The sequence below is a fragment of the Charadrius vociferus genome, unplaced genomic scaffold (genome assembly GCF_000708025.1).
Source record: "Charadrius vociferus isolate BGI_N301 unplaced genomic scaffold, ASM70802v2 scaffold129, whole genome shotgun sequence".
In the NCBI taxonomy this organism is placed as follows: domain Eukaryota; kingdom Metazoa; phylum Chordata; class Aves; order Charadriiformes; family Charadriidae; genus Charadrius; species Charadrius vociferus.
The window spans coordinates 1,796,568-1,810,149 of record NW_009661374.1 but is presented as its reverse complement, the minus strand read 5'-3'; the positions used below and the strand labels follow the sequence as shown (position 1 = coordinate 1,810,149).

Genomic DNA, 13,582 nt, shown 5'->3' with positions numbered 1-13,582 from the left:
GTATGAAGAGTTAATGTATCTGAAAAAAAAACATCTAAGCTAGAGAAGAGTGTAGAACAAAGGATCTGAAGACAGGGCAGTGCCTGCGCATTTGCAACATCTAGTCTTTGTGAACCAAGCGATGGTATTAGCAAAAAGGAAAAAAATGGCAATTTTGAGAAGACGGTAATCATAACACATGTTGATTAGCAGGGTATGACTCTTATTAAGGGAAGGACATTCAGTATCTTGAGCAAAAATGAAGGTTGTGAGAGCAAACTCTAGGATCCAGGGTTCATTTACGCTGTCATAAACTAACCAGGAGTGAACTGGGGAGACAGATAAATTATGAATTATGAAACTCAAAATATGCTCTTAGCTTTCAGAAGTTGAAAGTGTATCCCACTCACTTTTCAGATGATAATAAGTTGTTCTTATGAATTAATAATACATGGTTAAGCATTCAGCATTCCTAGCATTCTATAATATTACATGTCCTGTAGTAAGTACATTGACACTAGAATGTATATCTTCTCAGTGATCTTTTATAAATTATAATGAAACATTAACTGAGGTTAGATTAGACGCTGGACAATGTAGACCTACATTAATATTGCTAGATATTAATTCTTAGGTGATAATGTTCTAAATTAAACGTTGGTCTGATGCTCCATGACACTATGCAATTTCTTTTGTTTTAATGTATCAGTTGCGTCAAGTTCTGGAACACTTGTCTCAGCAGAGCGAAAGCCAGTATCTTAAAATCCTAACAAGTCTTGCTGAAGTTGCTACAACAAATGGTCACAAACTGCTTAGGTAAGTGTGAAAGGATCATGAGTGGGTTGATAAGCTACCTAGTAGTTAGTGCTACTTAATAGTTTTAATAATCTAAACTATCTGATGCTGGGCACGTGCTGGGGTACATGCATCTCAAATCTGATTCTGTATGAGAACACCTGTTTAAATCAGTGTATTCATGAGGACTTCAGGAGAGAAAGTTGGTGTCCTTGTGTAGCTGCTGGTGCCTAGAAGCTTGAGTTGCGGGGAAGTGTATTTTTTGTTTGGTTAGTTTGGCTATGTCAGCTCTAGGAAGGGAAGCTTTTTAGCCAGCTATCAATCATTCCTTTATTTTCCTCTCTCGTCTTCTCTTCCATATCTTTGCTTTCTGCATGCTTTCTTTGTATGTTTGAGGAGACTTCTCTTACTTCAGACACTTGTCTCATGTCTGCTGGCTCTGATTTCCTTCCATGGCTACTAATACGTGAGACCAAAATTTCATGTACCAGTGTGCTGTCTCAGCAGCATAAGGAGCAGGTACTTGGGGAAACGCATAAAACAGGCACTTGGGGAAACACATAAAACAGGCAAGCATATTTTTCTAGTATGCTCTCCTCATTTTTGTGGCATTTGTTTGAGGGAGTCTGTGCAAAATTCCTCATCGGTAATCTGTTGGAACACCGCTAAGATTTTGCTGCTTTCAAAAGCTAGCAGAATTTGCTCTGACCTTTATGCTTTATGAGAAGCTAAGAAAATCTTTTCTGAAAGAGGTCAAGAGCCTGAAAGCATGAGTGGAAGTTCCTTACAAACATGTTCTGTCTGGCTTTTGGGAAATGAGAGGTTTAAGAGTGTTCCGTAACCAGAGAGGCCTGTCAGGATAGGTTGTAGAGGAATAAGACCTTGAATGCTTCTTTTCAACTGTGGCCGGGCCATGAGGAGCACGTCAGTTAAACGGATACTAAATAATATATTCTTAGTTCTAGGTGTGGGGTTTTTTTTTCCCCTTTCTCATCAGTCATGTTAAATTTGGATGGAGCTTGTAGATAGCAGGTCAGAACTCCTAGGTAATGCTAGGAAATTCATGACTCCATTCATCATAATCTTGTTCTGATGCGTGTTTGCCTCGATGAATGAGCATAAAAGACTTAAACCCCTCAACTACTGTTTGTCGTTAAAGTGCATAGACATATTAATGACATTTTGTTGCTACAAAGATAACTTTTTGAAGAAGTTTAGCTGTTATTTGGCTTCAATGTGTAATCAGCTTAACTTGTAATGCATTCCTTTTGTCTCCAGACTTCATTAGAGCCAATAGATCTCCCACAAATGAACTGTGATAGTGTAAAACCATTCTGCAGGAAAGGGTTTCAAACTTGCTTTGTATAGGGACATTGCCAGAAGATGTGGTAGCTGGATTAGATCATATGAGGCAGTATTTATTTCTATTTCAGTGTCTTCCAAGGTAAATTAAACTGGTTGTGTGTTTAGATTTGATTTATTGCTGTTATTGCTCCTCTTTATTGAGCAGTGTTCCCTCGGTATGGCTGTAGAAACAGTATCTATGTGCCTGTACTGTCGCTGAATTTGAGCCGGTGCGTACTCCTGTACTGCTGCATGTGGATTTACTAGTGGAGGCTGAAGACAAGTTGGAAGCTTTGCATTGCATTGGAAGGGCAGGCATTTCTAGAGATGCCTGTACTTAGGGCGTCCTGTGGACTCTTACTGGCTCACGTCGCTTTGGTACTTTGTAATATGTTACAAGGGAAATGGAATTATTGTCTTTGTCTATTACACGAAACAGTTTCACAAAAGCTGTCTCTCTCTTCTTTCCAATTCTGTTCCCTGTCAGAGGCCTCGATCTGTACTTGAACTCAGTCTTTCTCAGTTGCTTTATTACTAACACTAGGAGGATGAAGGCAGTACTTGGTGAATACAGACCTCTGAGCTTGGGCCTCTTTCCGCTCCCTCCTTCCAACAAATACTATGTAAAATGCACTTTGTACACTAAAGCCTCCAATAATGATACTTGGCTGAACTAGTATCACCACGGTTAAGTTTCCTGGGTGCTATCCTGCAGCCCATTGCTGTTGGGTTTATTGGTTGGTTAGTTCAAAAGTGTCTTAAGTTGTTTTTGTCATGCCTCTAGAAGGTAGGTTGGAGTGCCACCAAGCTTCTGCCTGAGGACTTCTGCTTGGAACACCAGCAAGGAGCCTGTTCAGTTAGCATTACCTCCATCACGTATTTCCTCTTTCCAAGAAATAATTGTATTATGACATGATTTGGTCTTGCTGGTGCAGATTTGGCCTGGCTGGATGTTTACAAATATGCTAGTAAAAGCTTCAGTAAACTATTAAGAGCACTTTAAACTTTTCCTGTTTATGTAAGTCCTCTTCCTGGACACCAGGAAATTTAAACTAAAATTTCATCAGGAAAACACTGCTGCTAGGAGACGGTAAACCTCAATTGAAATGTTGTTTTTTTTTTTTTCCAATACTTAAGTTAGCTTCTTGAGTTAGCTTCTTGTATTCATACATTCTTTTGGCACTCAAGCAAAGATTTTTGTAAATGCTGATTTCTGGCTGTGACCAGAGCTTCTGGTAACAGAATTGCAGCCTGCCAGTCAGGGAATTCTCATTACCTGGTTGAAAACCTGACATGCCTACTTTTGCACTGTTTACTGTTTGTATTCCTTTCTTAATCTAGATTTACTGAAAACTTAATCTGGTTGAATTCGAAGTTGTCACAAGATAGTTGTACTTTATCAGTTTGGTAGCATTCTTAGTGTGTGGCTTTTTGAAATTAACACCTCACTGGCAATTGTTAAAATGTGATGCAGTAAACAAGTAAGGCTTTTGCTTTTACCCATACCGTAGGGAGAGTGAGGTCATGATAAAGGTACTATGATGTTACAACTAGCTATGTTTCAGATTTGTGAATTAATGGATTTATAATTGCATCAGAGGTTTATAGCATCCTCTGAGGTGTCAGTTTTCTGGTGTATACTGATCTTATGGTTAAAAAGCATGCTTTTAAGTTGCAAATACTTTAAGGATAGAATTGAATATGTACTCACTTGTGTAGTATTTATAAGTGAGTAGACTTCAGTGGAAAAAGTTTCAATTTCTTGCAGTTTTTGCTATGTGTTCAAGATAGAAGAATTCTTACTGCTTGGGGTTTAAGGAAAGAAAAGTAAGTTGAATTTGATGGAGAAGTTTCTGCTTGTCCATGAACTCATGAATATGTCAGATTCTACACTGTATTGGTGCAGAGTTCAGCGTTGGCCTGTTCAGCTAAGAAGGCATAAAACGTTTAATGTATTTATTAGATAAATAAAAAGCACACTGGTACTTTAATGTAGTATGTTCTAGATCATATCTCTCTTGAGTAGAAAAGGTGCCATATTTGCCATTTTGATCCCTTGTCTAATTGAGCTAGTTAATGGGAATTTAGGATAGTAGCTGGTGAGAATGGGATGTGGTGGCTTATCTACTTAGTACACTTTTATCATTGGATACTGTATTTTCTGGAATGAAAACATTTTCTACTGGATATCAGAATGTTTCATACACTGAGATCCTTACTTCATAAACTGAGATCATTACCGTAGTAAGTTGAATTTCTTACCAGTGGTTCATAAGAAGTGTACATGTGTATAAAAATAAATGAAGTATTTTGCAAGATCTGGAATTTGCTGTGCTTATTTCACTTCTAGTTAAAATTTTGCGTATGTGTTAGTAAAATTGTAATGCTTATGTTTGACATTTGGGGCTGGTTCAGGAAAGAAAAATTAAAATTCATTAGGGTTTAAAGCTTAGGGTTTTTTCAAGTGTGTGTGTCAGACCCTACCATTAGATTGCTTACTCCTTAATATACTAAATTGTTTCATCTAGGAAAAGAAACTTAAATATTCCATTTTTTCCCTCAGCTTGTCAAGTAATTATGAAGCTCAAATGAAGAGTCTCTTAAGGATCGTGAGGATATTTTGCCATGTCTTTCGCATTGGCCCATCCTCTCCCAGTAATGGAAATGACATGGGCTACAATGGAAATAAAACTCCAAGAAGTCAGGTGTTCAAGGTCAGAAAAGTATATGATGTTGTTAGGAAGATAGACGTTAAAGAGATGAATTTCACAAAGCATGCATTCATTAATCAGACATCTCATGAACAGGAAGTAAGTTTGGTTGATGTCCCTATCCCTTCTTAAGTTAAGCCTACCTCTTTCCTTCTCCTTAATGATTTTTTTTTTCCCCTCCACTGGATTCATTTACCACTGGTGCACATCTCATCTTATGATTTCTGTTTATTTCTTGTTGAATGTATTGTTTATTAGATGTTGAAGGCTTAGTTACCCAGCTGGTTTTGGTAAACTTTGTTTTTATTTTTATTATTTAATTTAAGAGTGTAGTAATCTCAAAATGTGGTAATATTAATATAATATATTGTATTAATGTGATTTAAAAGTGGCATTTGGAGAATCATTGGGAGTTCTGATCATTTAGTTTTATCCAGCTTGCGAGATAAATGGAAATAATTAAATTCTTAATCTGATCATTGTTTTTGCTATGGTCATGAAGTTTTTTCCCCAAGTTGTTCTTGAATTTTATTATTACATGCTTTGAAACATACCAGCTTACTACCACCCTCACAAGATTATTGATTTATAGCTGTTTTCAAACACTTGGTTTAGCTGCTTGCCACTTAAATGTTGAATTACTGAAGGGTTTTCTTTATACTTGTTGGTTGAGGGACTCTCTCTGTAGAAAATCATAGCTTACCTTTCTGTAAAGCAGTTCTGGTTTCCTGTGTTCCACTCGGTCTGCATTGGGTATATAACTGACATACTATTCAGAGCACATAAATAATTAGAACTGAAGGATAGTGTCTTTTTTTTCCCCCTTATCTCTCTCCATCCTCCTAAAGGGTACAGTTCATATCACCAAATTTAGATGCCAATGATTACATGAGAATATTCCTTAACCTTTGCATTTCTTTCAGGGTGTTCTGAAAATGGTATTTTGAAATCACTGCATTCATTTGACAGTATGGTGTGTTCTTCAGGTTACTTCTAATGACTTACAAGACCAAGCTATATTGATAAGGTCATGAAAGATGACACTCTTAATTGCAGCTATATTTAGTTAAGTAGCTCAGTTTTTGTTTGCACAGAAGGAAAGTATTAGATTATTTAAAAAAAAAAGCACAAATATTTGTTTCTCTGATAGCAACATAGTTATAATTTATAACAAATTTATTTATATAATGAATAGAAAACTAGTGCTGGAGTATGAAATATACTGTGTACAAAATGTAATGCATTGTACAGTACACAATGTAATAATTGTCCTTTAGAGTTGTTGACTAAAATATGTTGAGCTAGATTGGCATATTGTGAGTTTAACCAGATTTCCATTTTCAAAACACAAAGCCCTACCCAAATCACAAGAATCACTTTAGTATTAAAGGCAGCGTTTTCTAACAGTTTTAATGAAAATTGGTTTAAATATACCAGATTAAATAACAAGCAGATGTTAAATGCATTTAATACAGGAGTGATCTGCAGTGAGATATTCTGTTACCTTTCCGTGTAGATTTTCTGCTTCCTTTTTTTCTTCAAGGTTTTAGGAGTAGCTGACCTCATCTCTTTCCATTTTGTTTGCTCGTAGCCCAAAAAGGAAAAAAAAGGTTTCATGCTTTTTAACTCCAGATCATTTCAGAACTCACTATACAACAAACAAAAACATTCAATTGCAATTTGCGAAGGAAATTGTATTTCAGCAGAATCGCTTATCTGTGTGCTCAAACTACTTTGTATGCTGAAAGAATTGTTTCTCAATTTAGTATGGAGTTAAGTCTTTTGCAGTAGACTTATATTACACAACTGGCACAGTTGTTTCAGAAAATATCAGTAATTCTTAATTGTGTAAAACCAACATCTATATTTCTTAATAAATGAGCAAAATATATACTGGCTGTTGCATTAGCTAACAGAACAGAATGATTTAAGACTGATTATTACTATTATTTTAACTTAGTTATTTTAGAAGTATTAGAACTGAGGCAGCCCTTCATTAGGGACACTGTAGTCCTCATGATATTTTTAAGATTGGTTTGAACTTAAAAATACAAAACTGCTGATGAGAACTTATTCTCATTTGGGAATGGGGCACACTGGCCTGGGAACACTTATGTTAATTTTTGGTTGTGGTTGGATTTGCCTGTTTTTCCCTGAATTTACAGTAACTGGGTAGTGGGAGATGAGACATAGTGCTGAGTCAATTGGGTGACTTCCCGTTCTCTTTTATTCCTACCTTCCCTTTCCTTTTTCTTTTTTGTCCTTTCCTTGAGAACGGAATTGTGATGATCCCTTTTGCCTTTTGGGAGAAGGGGAAAAAAGCCCACTATATCTCTAAATTATTGCAAAGGTATGAAGGCTACTTGAAGATCTGGCAGTTGTATGTCTTCATTGGTGCCAGTACTTGCATGTGGGACATGCAGGTCTGTGGAAAAGAACTCCTTTTCTGTTTTTTGTTTTATTTGAGTTTTCTTGAATGTAGGCTGTATAACTGTTTAGTACAGACTATTAAGGAAACCACAGAGGTTGCTACTCCAAAACGGGAGTTAATTCTGTATTAAAAAAGTCAATGTGGAATGTAAAGATTTTAAATTTGAGATCCATATTGCAAATTTTAGAGGCAAGTAGCTTTAAATTGGAATTTGCTGCTAATCTTAAAATCAGTTGTGGGGGTAAATATTGTATGTAGTTTGAATTTTGATACAGGTTTTATGGGGAAAAACAAGTCTCAGACTGTTCATGTCCCATGTCTTGAGTACTTTCCAGAGTACAAGAAAGTGGCACAGGTCACCACCCACTTCTTTGAATGCTGTTTATTTGTGCAAGTGTCTCGATATATAGGAAGTGTCTCTTTACTATATAGGAAGCTAATCTGTTGTTCAATAATGTCTTCTTTCAAGAATGGACCTAGAAACTTTTATCTGAGGAGTATTGAGGGTAGCAGTGGCAGGAGTTCTGTCTTGTGGTACCCTTGTGGGATATGCGGGGGAACATTATCAGGCCTTACTGCATGATGTAAGGAATTGTTTCCTTTCCTTCTGAATGCACTGCCATTAAGTCCAAATATCTCTGTACCTGATGACCTTTAAAGTTGTACTTCATAAGTCCTTTTAAAAAGCTGGTGCAAAGTTATGTTTTACCCCGTATAAGAAATGAAGAAAAACTTTTTTCTGACTTTTGTTAATGATGTGTTAAGGCTTTCTATGTTAGTATACTGACTGAACATATTTTGAAGAGTTGTCAGTGTAATGTAGCTTGGAAGGGACTGAAAACATGGGTATATCTTGATCTGAGGCTACTGAGGAATGTTATTGCTTGATAAGGACAAGAAAATCACAGGGCCATCTTTGCTTTACTGAAGTTCCCTGTGTAATTCATTACAGGCCTGGTCAATTCAGGCATATGCAAGTGCTTAAAAGTGGAAACACTAGCTAATTAAGACACATCTTGTACTGATCTTGCAAGAAACAAAATAGTCATTGAATTTTGACACCGAATCTTGAAAAAAGCTACTGCTAGCTCAAATGAGATCCTACCAGTGAGAAACTTTGTGAATAGTAATTTTGACCAGGTTTACATTCGTTACTTTTTCATGTATTGCTCTTTCAGTGGCTGTTCGGTATGATCACGTATTAGGGAAACTTGTTGCAAAATCTCCCTGACTAGTTGAACAAAGTTGGGAAGCCCATAACGTTTTTCCCTCATTTCAGATACTAAGATTCTTTTCTAGAATTGAATAGACTTCTCTACTGTGACACAGTCACTTTGTGGATTAGTGATCTCCTGTTCCCTGTGTCTTAAAAGATTAACTATGTCACCTGGCAAAAGATTTTTCTCCAACATTGCAGTTTGAATATGGGTTTGATTTGTAGGGTCTTGGGTAAAGAGGAAGGAGTTGTATAGCTAAATCCTCACATGTGAGAGATGAGGTGTGCAGCTGTAAAAGCTTGGCAGTTGATCAGACTCAGATGTATAATTGCAAAGAAGCTTTTCTGAAATGTGAGATACGAAAACTGAAGGTTGAGTGGAGGTTTGTGTTTAATATATGGTTTGTGGTAAGAATAGACTGAAGAATGCTGACTTGTAGTTTTGAAAAAGTGTTGGTAATGGTTTGATTGAATATGTCCATATTATGCTTGAAAAGGTCTGATCATGCATGCTAACATAAAATGCTGACAGCCATGGATATGGAGGTGGTGGGCAGTGTTTAGAGGAGTGCTTTATAGCCTGAAGTTAAACTAGAAAAAAAGAAAGGGAAATGTTAAAGTTGCTATGCTTGACTACGCTTCTGCATGAGTTTGTGATTAGAATCTGTGAAAAACTAGCTTTGGAAAAACAAATCAGTTGTGAGAGTTCTGAAAGGCACGCGAAGTCTGTGGGAAGTAGAAGATAAAACACAAGATATCAGCAGAAAAATGGTGTCTGGCAAGGTAATAATTGAAAAGTTTGGGAGAAGAAAACTACATTTTAGTATTCTCAGAAATAACTACCTGTCTCATGAGTTACATGTTAAGAACACAGTTGCATTTGAATTCGTCCATGTATTCAATGAATCCTATTTTCCATTAGAAAATTTTTCTATGTTATGTTTTGTGGTTAAGGTCTGCCAGGTAGGTCTTGGAAAGAAGCTAACTTGATCCTGCATGGCAGACATTTATGTAGAAAATGGTAACCACGCTGGAGGCATTCAGATCATCATCTAGAGAAATGTGTGGTCACTAGGAGTGCAATGATTGAGTATCATACAGTATGTTTAGCAAAGCCTACCAGTCTTGGAGATCAGTCTGGCTTCCCCCAAACTTCTTATTGGGAAAAAATGAAAGCATAACGGTAAATTTTTTTAATGGTAAATTTCAACAGATTTTTTTTTAATACACAGCTGTTATGAGAAGTAATTTAGTGTGTGCTGAGAGTATGTCACTATTGGGTGAACTGGTGGTGCTCCAGAGAGCGTAGACTTCTGGTATGGTGTGCTGCGAATAGTTCTTAATTTTTAAAGGCACCTTTAGAAGATGAGAACATAGTTTTCAATATCTGCTAAGTCTTTGAATGCTTTATTTGGTGAAAGATGTTGATGAAATAGTAAAGTATGTTAAAAAGCAGTGCATTTAGAAGTTCACTCTTACTTTTGGAATGCTATGAAAGACTTAAGTCAGAATTGCTTCCCTGTAGGATACACATCCCTGTGCTTGCTAGACTGTATACTTGTGAAAATGTCCCCTTAAACACCATTAAAGGACAGCACAGTCAGCCCTCATGTTTTTTGAAATGCTCATGAGACAGCCACAGGTCTGTCAGCCCTTTCTCTCCTCTGTAGTAGGCATGCACCTCAGAGCAAATGTGTAATGAAGGAATTGTACCAGATTTTGATTATATTGTTTTAAGCTGGTGGTAGTGAATAAAGAGTGACTTTGTTCAAATAAAATGTGTAGCTTTAAAAATTGATATGTGATTCTACTGATACTTGCTGCTATTTCATAGAATCAGGTATTAGTGACCCTTACTCTTACATTGGAGGTACTGTCAAAATGAGTTGTATGAGCTCACACTATGCACAAAGCACATCTTACTAAACGTGTGCATGAGTCTGAGCCTCAGTGGTGTTTTCTGGGGTTTGCTCCATCTACCTGGTACACGGAGCTTCTTCGACCGGCCCTTAAAAAACCCCAAAACCTGACACACTCTTATTCTGGAAACTTGACATGTGTGTATTACTGTCTCTCTGCTTGACTGCAGCAGTCAGGCAGTAATGTGCTATGTAACAACCATGAGACCAAACTCTGTTAAATAGTTGTTTTTTCACCCTTTCTAAATTATTTTATCTTTATTCCATCTGTGGCTTGATTATTTTCCTTCTATATGAAATTTTCTTTCTGTGCTCTATGGCTACAAGTACAGAATTTTTTATGAGTATTTGACTCTTATCTCTAACATGAATTCTAAAGGATCATTTAAAGCTTTTAAATGTGCATGATATTTATTTGCCTTAAGAGGATTATCACATCATTAATATTATCTAATGTCCATGCATTTCTTTTTTGTCTGTTTTTGCATGTGTTTATTGCAGCCACTGGAACTGCTGTGGCATTCTCTAGATGAATGGCTCGTTCTTATAGCCACAGAGCTGATGAAAAACAAAAGGGACTCAGCCAACATTACTTCTATTTTACTGAAGCAAAAAGGACCAGATCACGAGGATGCTACTCCTACACCTTCCTTTGCCGCTGCAGGAACTGAGGGCAGAGAAGAGCTATCCTCTGACGCTGGCGAGTCAAAAACATACGATGTTACTGGGAAGCAGGAAGCTTGTGCTGATGGCCAGGATGTTATCTCCATGACAGCGAACAGGCTAAGTGCTGTCATTCAAGCCTTTTATATGTGCTGCTCCTGTCAGATGCCTCAGGGGTAAGGAGGGGATCCTGTTTATTACCTAAACTATTACCATTTAAAAATCACATACGCTTTCTTGGAAGAATATTGGTGCTGACCAGATGATATTAGTGACAGTCAACGGTATGCTTTTTAATGCTTTCACTAGTTCAATTATTTGAATGATCTCCCCGCCCCCCCCCAGCTTTAATGGCACCAAAAAGCACAGCATGTTTTCCATAGTGCTGCTGCCTGTGAATGTAGTGGCATTGGGACAGATTTTGTATTGAATGTCTAATGGCTCTTTGTAGGATACAAAGATGGCTCTTTTGTGGGTTACTTGCAGGTAATGTAATTTTGATCTCTTGAAACCTAGCTGTTCTTGCTGTTGGTTCTTAATGTGAAATTATTCTTAAATTTAGTGTGATTATCCAACAACAGCTCAGAAAAAAATGTGAATTATCTTTGTGTATGAAAGTGGTGGCTGAAGCAAAACTTGTTTGGCTATATTACAGAAGTTTATAACAAAGAGAGTTCAATCTCAAAGTAATGCTGACTTTGAATTCTGTCCTGGGTTGGGAAACATAGTTTTAGGTGGAACAGGCACTACAGTGTAGGTAAACTTAATTCCATAAGTATCTGGTTTAAAAATAAAAAAAAGCATGTACACAGTCTTAGTGAAGAAGACTTCAGTGAACAGAAGTCTTAGTCTATCCAAGATTCCTATGGATTATATTTGTGAACTTTCAAGGAAAGGATCCTTTGACCGACTTGAGTGGAGGATTAGGCAAGTATGGTGGTATTACAAGCTCCCTGAGGAATCTGGAAGCAAGGCTCCTACTACATGACAACTCTGTTATTCCCAGCCACTAAGGGTTTTTCTTTTCTGCCAAACCTAGTGGAATAAAAGCTTTCAAGTCAGCCAGTACTGTTTGTCTGGGTCAAACTCCTCTGTGGACACTCTGGAAGACGATCTGGGGATCAGCATGTTCCACAAGCACCTCAGTGCTTTCACTTTAATTTTCCTTCACCTTGAAAAAGGAACTGCTGATTAGCCATTTCCCTTGAAATTTCCATCAAACCTTGCTAAGAGAAGATGCCAGTAAAGTATTATTTACAACAGCCAAATGAAAAGCAGAAATGTTTATAGAAGCGATTAAGTACGGTGTCTCATGTGTTCCCCCCACCTCCCCCCCAGTATATCTCTCTATACCAAAAATCAATTGGAGAGGTGACTGTCTCCCTGTGTCCAGGTGACTTGCTGATGGACGTTGCCTAATGGGTCTGTCCCCGTGCATAATTTACGCTTCAGGTTAGGGAGAACTCCTGTGGATACTACCTAAGTTTAATTGAGAGTTGTTATCCTAGAAGCCAGGAGAGTGAGAACTGTTTCAGTGACAACTGGGAGAACTCCCTAGGATGCAGGAAAGTAAGGCAGAGCACACCTGAATTCTGTGTTGCTTTAGGGCTTTTCCGAACTGCATAGAGAAGTACAAAGATCTGAGACTTACTGAAGTTTTCATATTAATAGGAGCGAATGGCACAGTGGTATAACTCAGTACTGCTGCCGTCTTCAAATAACATTTGAAATTATAACAAATGACATTTTCAGACAAAATAGTTTTAAAAGGCTCTAATTTTAGATTTGGTTGTCATTATGTTTAATGGAGGAGAGTAAACAGAGCTCATAGTTTTCCATTGTTCCTGATATTCATACAATAAAGATGGCATTTCATGCTTAAATGGAAAATTAGCTGGTTAACATTTGAAATACTGATGTTATTTTCTTTTACTTGCCATGATTACTTTTATTCTGCAAATGCTGGAACAGGCTACCCAGGGAAGTGGTGGAGTCACCATTCCTGGAGGTATTTAAAAGATGTGTAGATGTAGTGCCGAGGGACGTGGTTTAGTGGTAACTTGGCAGGGCTAGGTTAATGGTTGGACTTGATGATCTTAAAGGTCTTTTCCAACCAAAACGATTCTGTGATTCTATGAGTCTATGTTGAATCTAGGCATTCTTTGTTAATATACTGAAATACAATGTTCCAAGTTTTCACCATCAAAACGGACAAGTGTACACTAAGGGTTTTTTTTCTCTTCTCTGTATATTGCATCTTACAGCTTGGCAATTTACAGGTAGAGAGAGTTCATTGCCTTTCAGGGAAAACTGTCTTTTAGTTGTTTAATATTTTCAAATCATCTCTCAGACCAGAAGTGTGTTTAAAATGTTCATATTTGGTCTCTGGGAGATTTTATTTGCTTGTTTGGTTTTTTTTGTGTGGATGAGGGGAAGAATATGGTGAGGCTTGCTTCTTCAAAACAGACTAAGGGAGAGAAGGAAAATAGCTCAGTTTTATATAAAATGAGCTGCTCTTGTCTAA

The 13,582-nt window shown here is 37.2% G+C and overlaps 1 protein-coding gene across 1 annotated transcript in view; it reads left to right on the top strand.

Annotated features, from left to right (window-relative positions):
- Positions 1-13,582, top strand: part of HACE1 (HECT domain and ankyrin repeat containing E3 ubiquitin protein ligase 1) — a 52,618-nt gene that overhangs the window by 16,614 nt on the left and 22,422 nt on the right. The window contains exons 10-12 of the mRNA XM_009893841.1: positions 689-795; positions 4,682-4,928; positions 10,897-11,234. Coding sequence (XP_009892143.1) covers positions 689-795; positions 4,682-4,928; positions 10,897-11,234 — 692 coding nt within the window. The remainder of the gene's footprint in view (positions 1-688; positions 796-4,681; positions 4,929-10,896; positions 11,235-13,582) is intronic.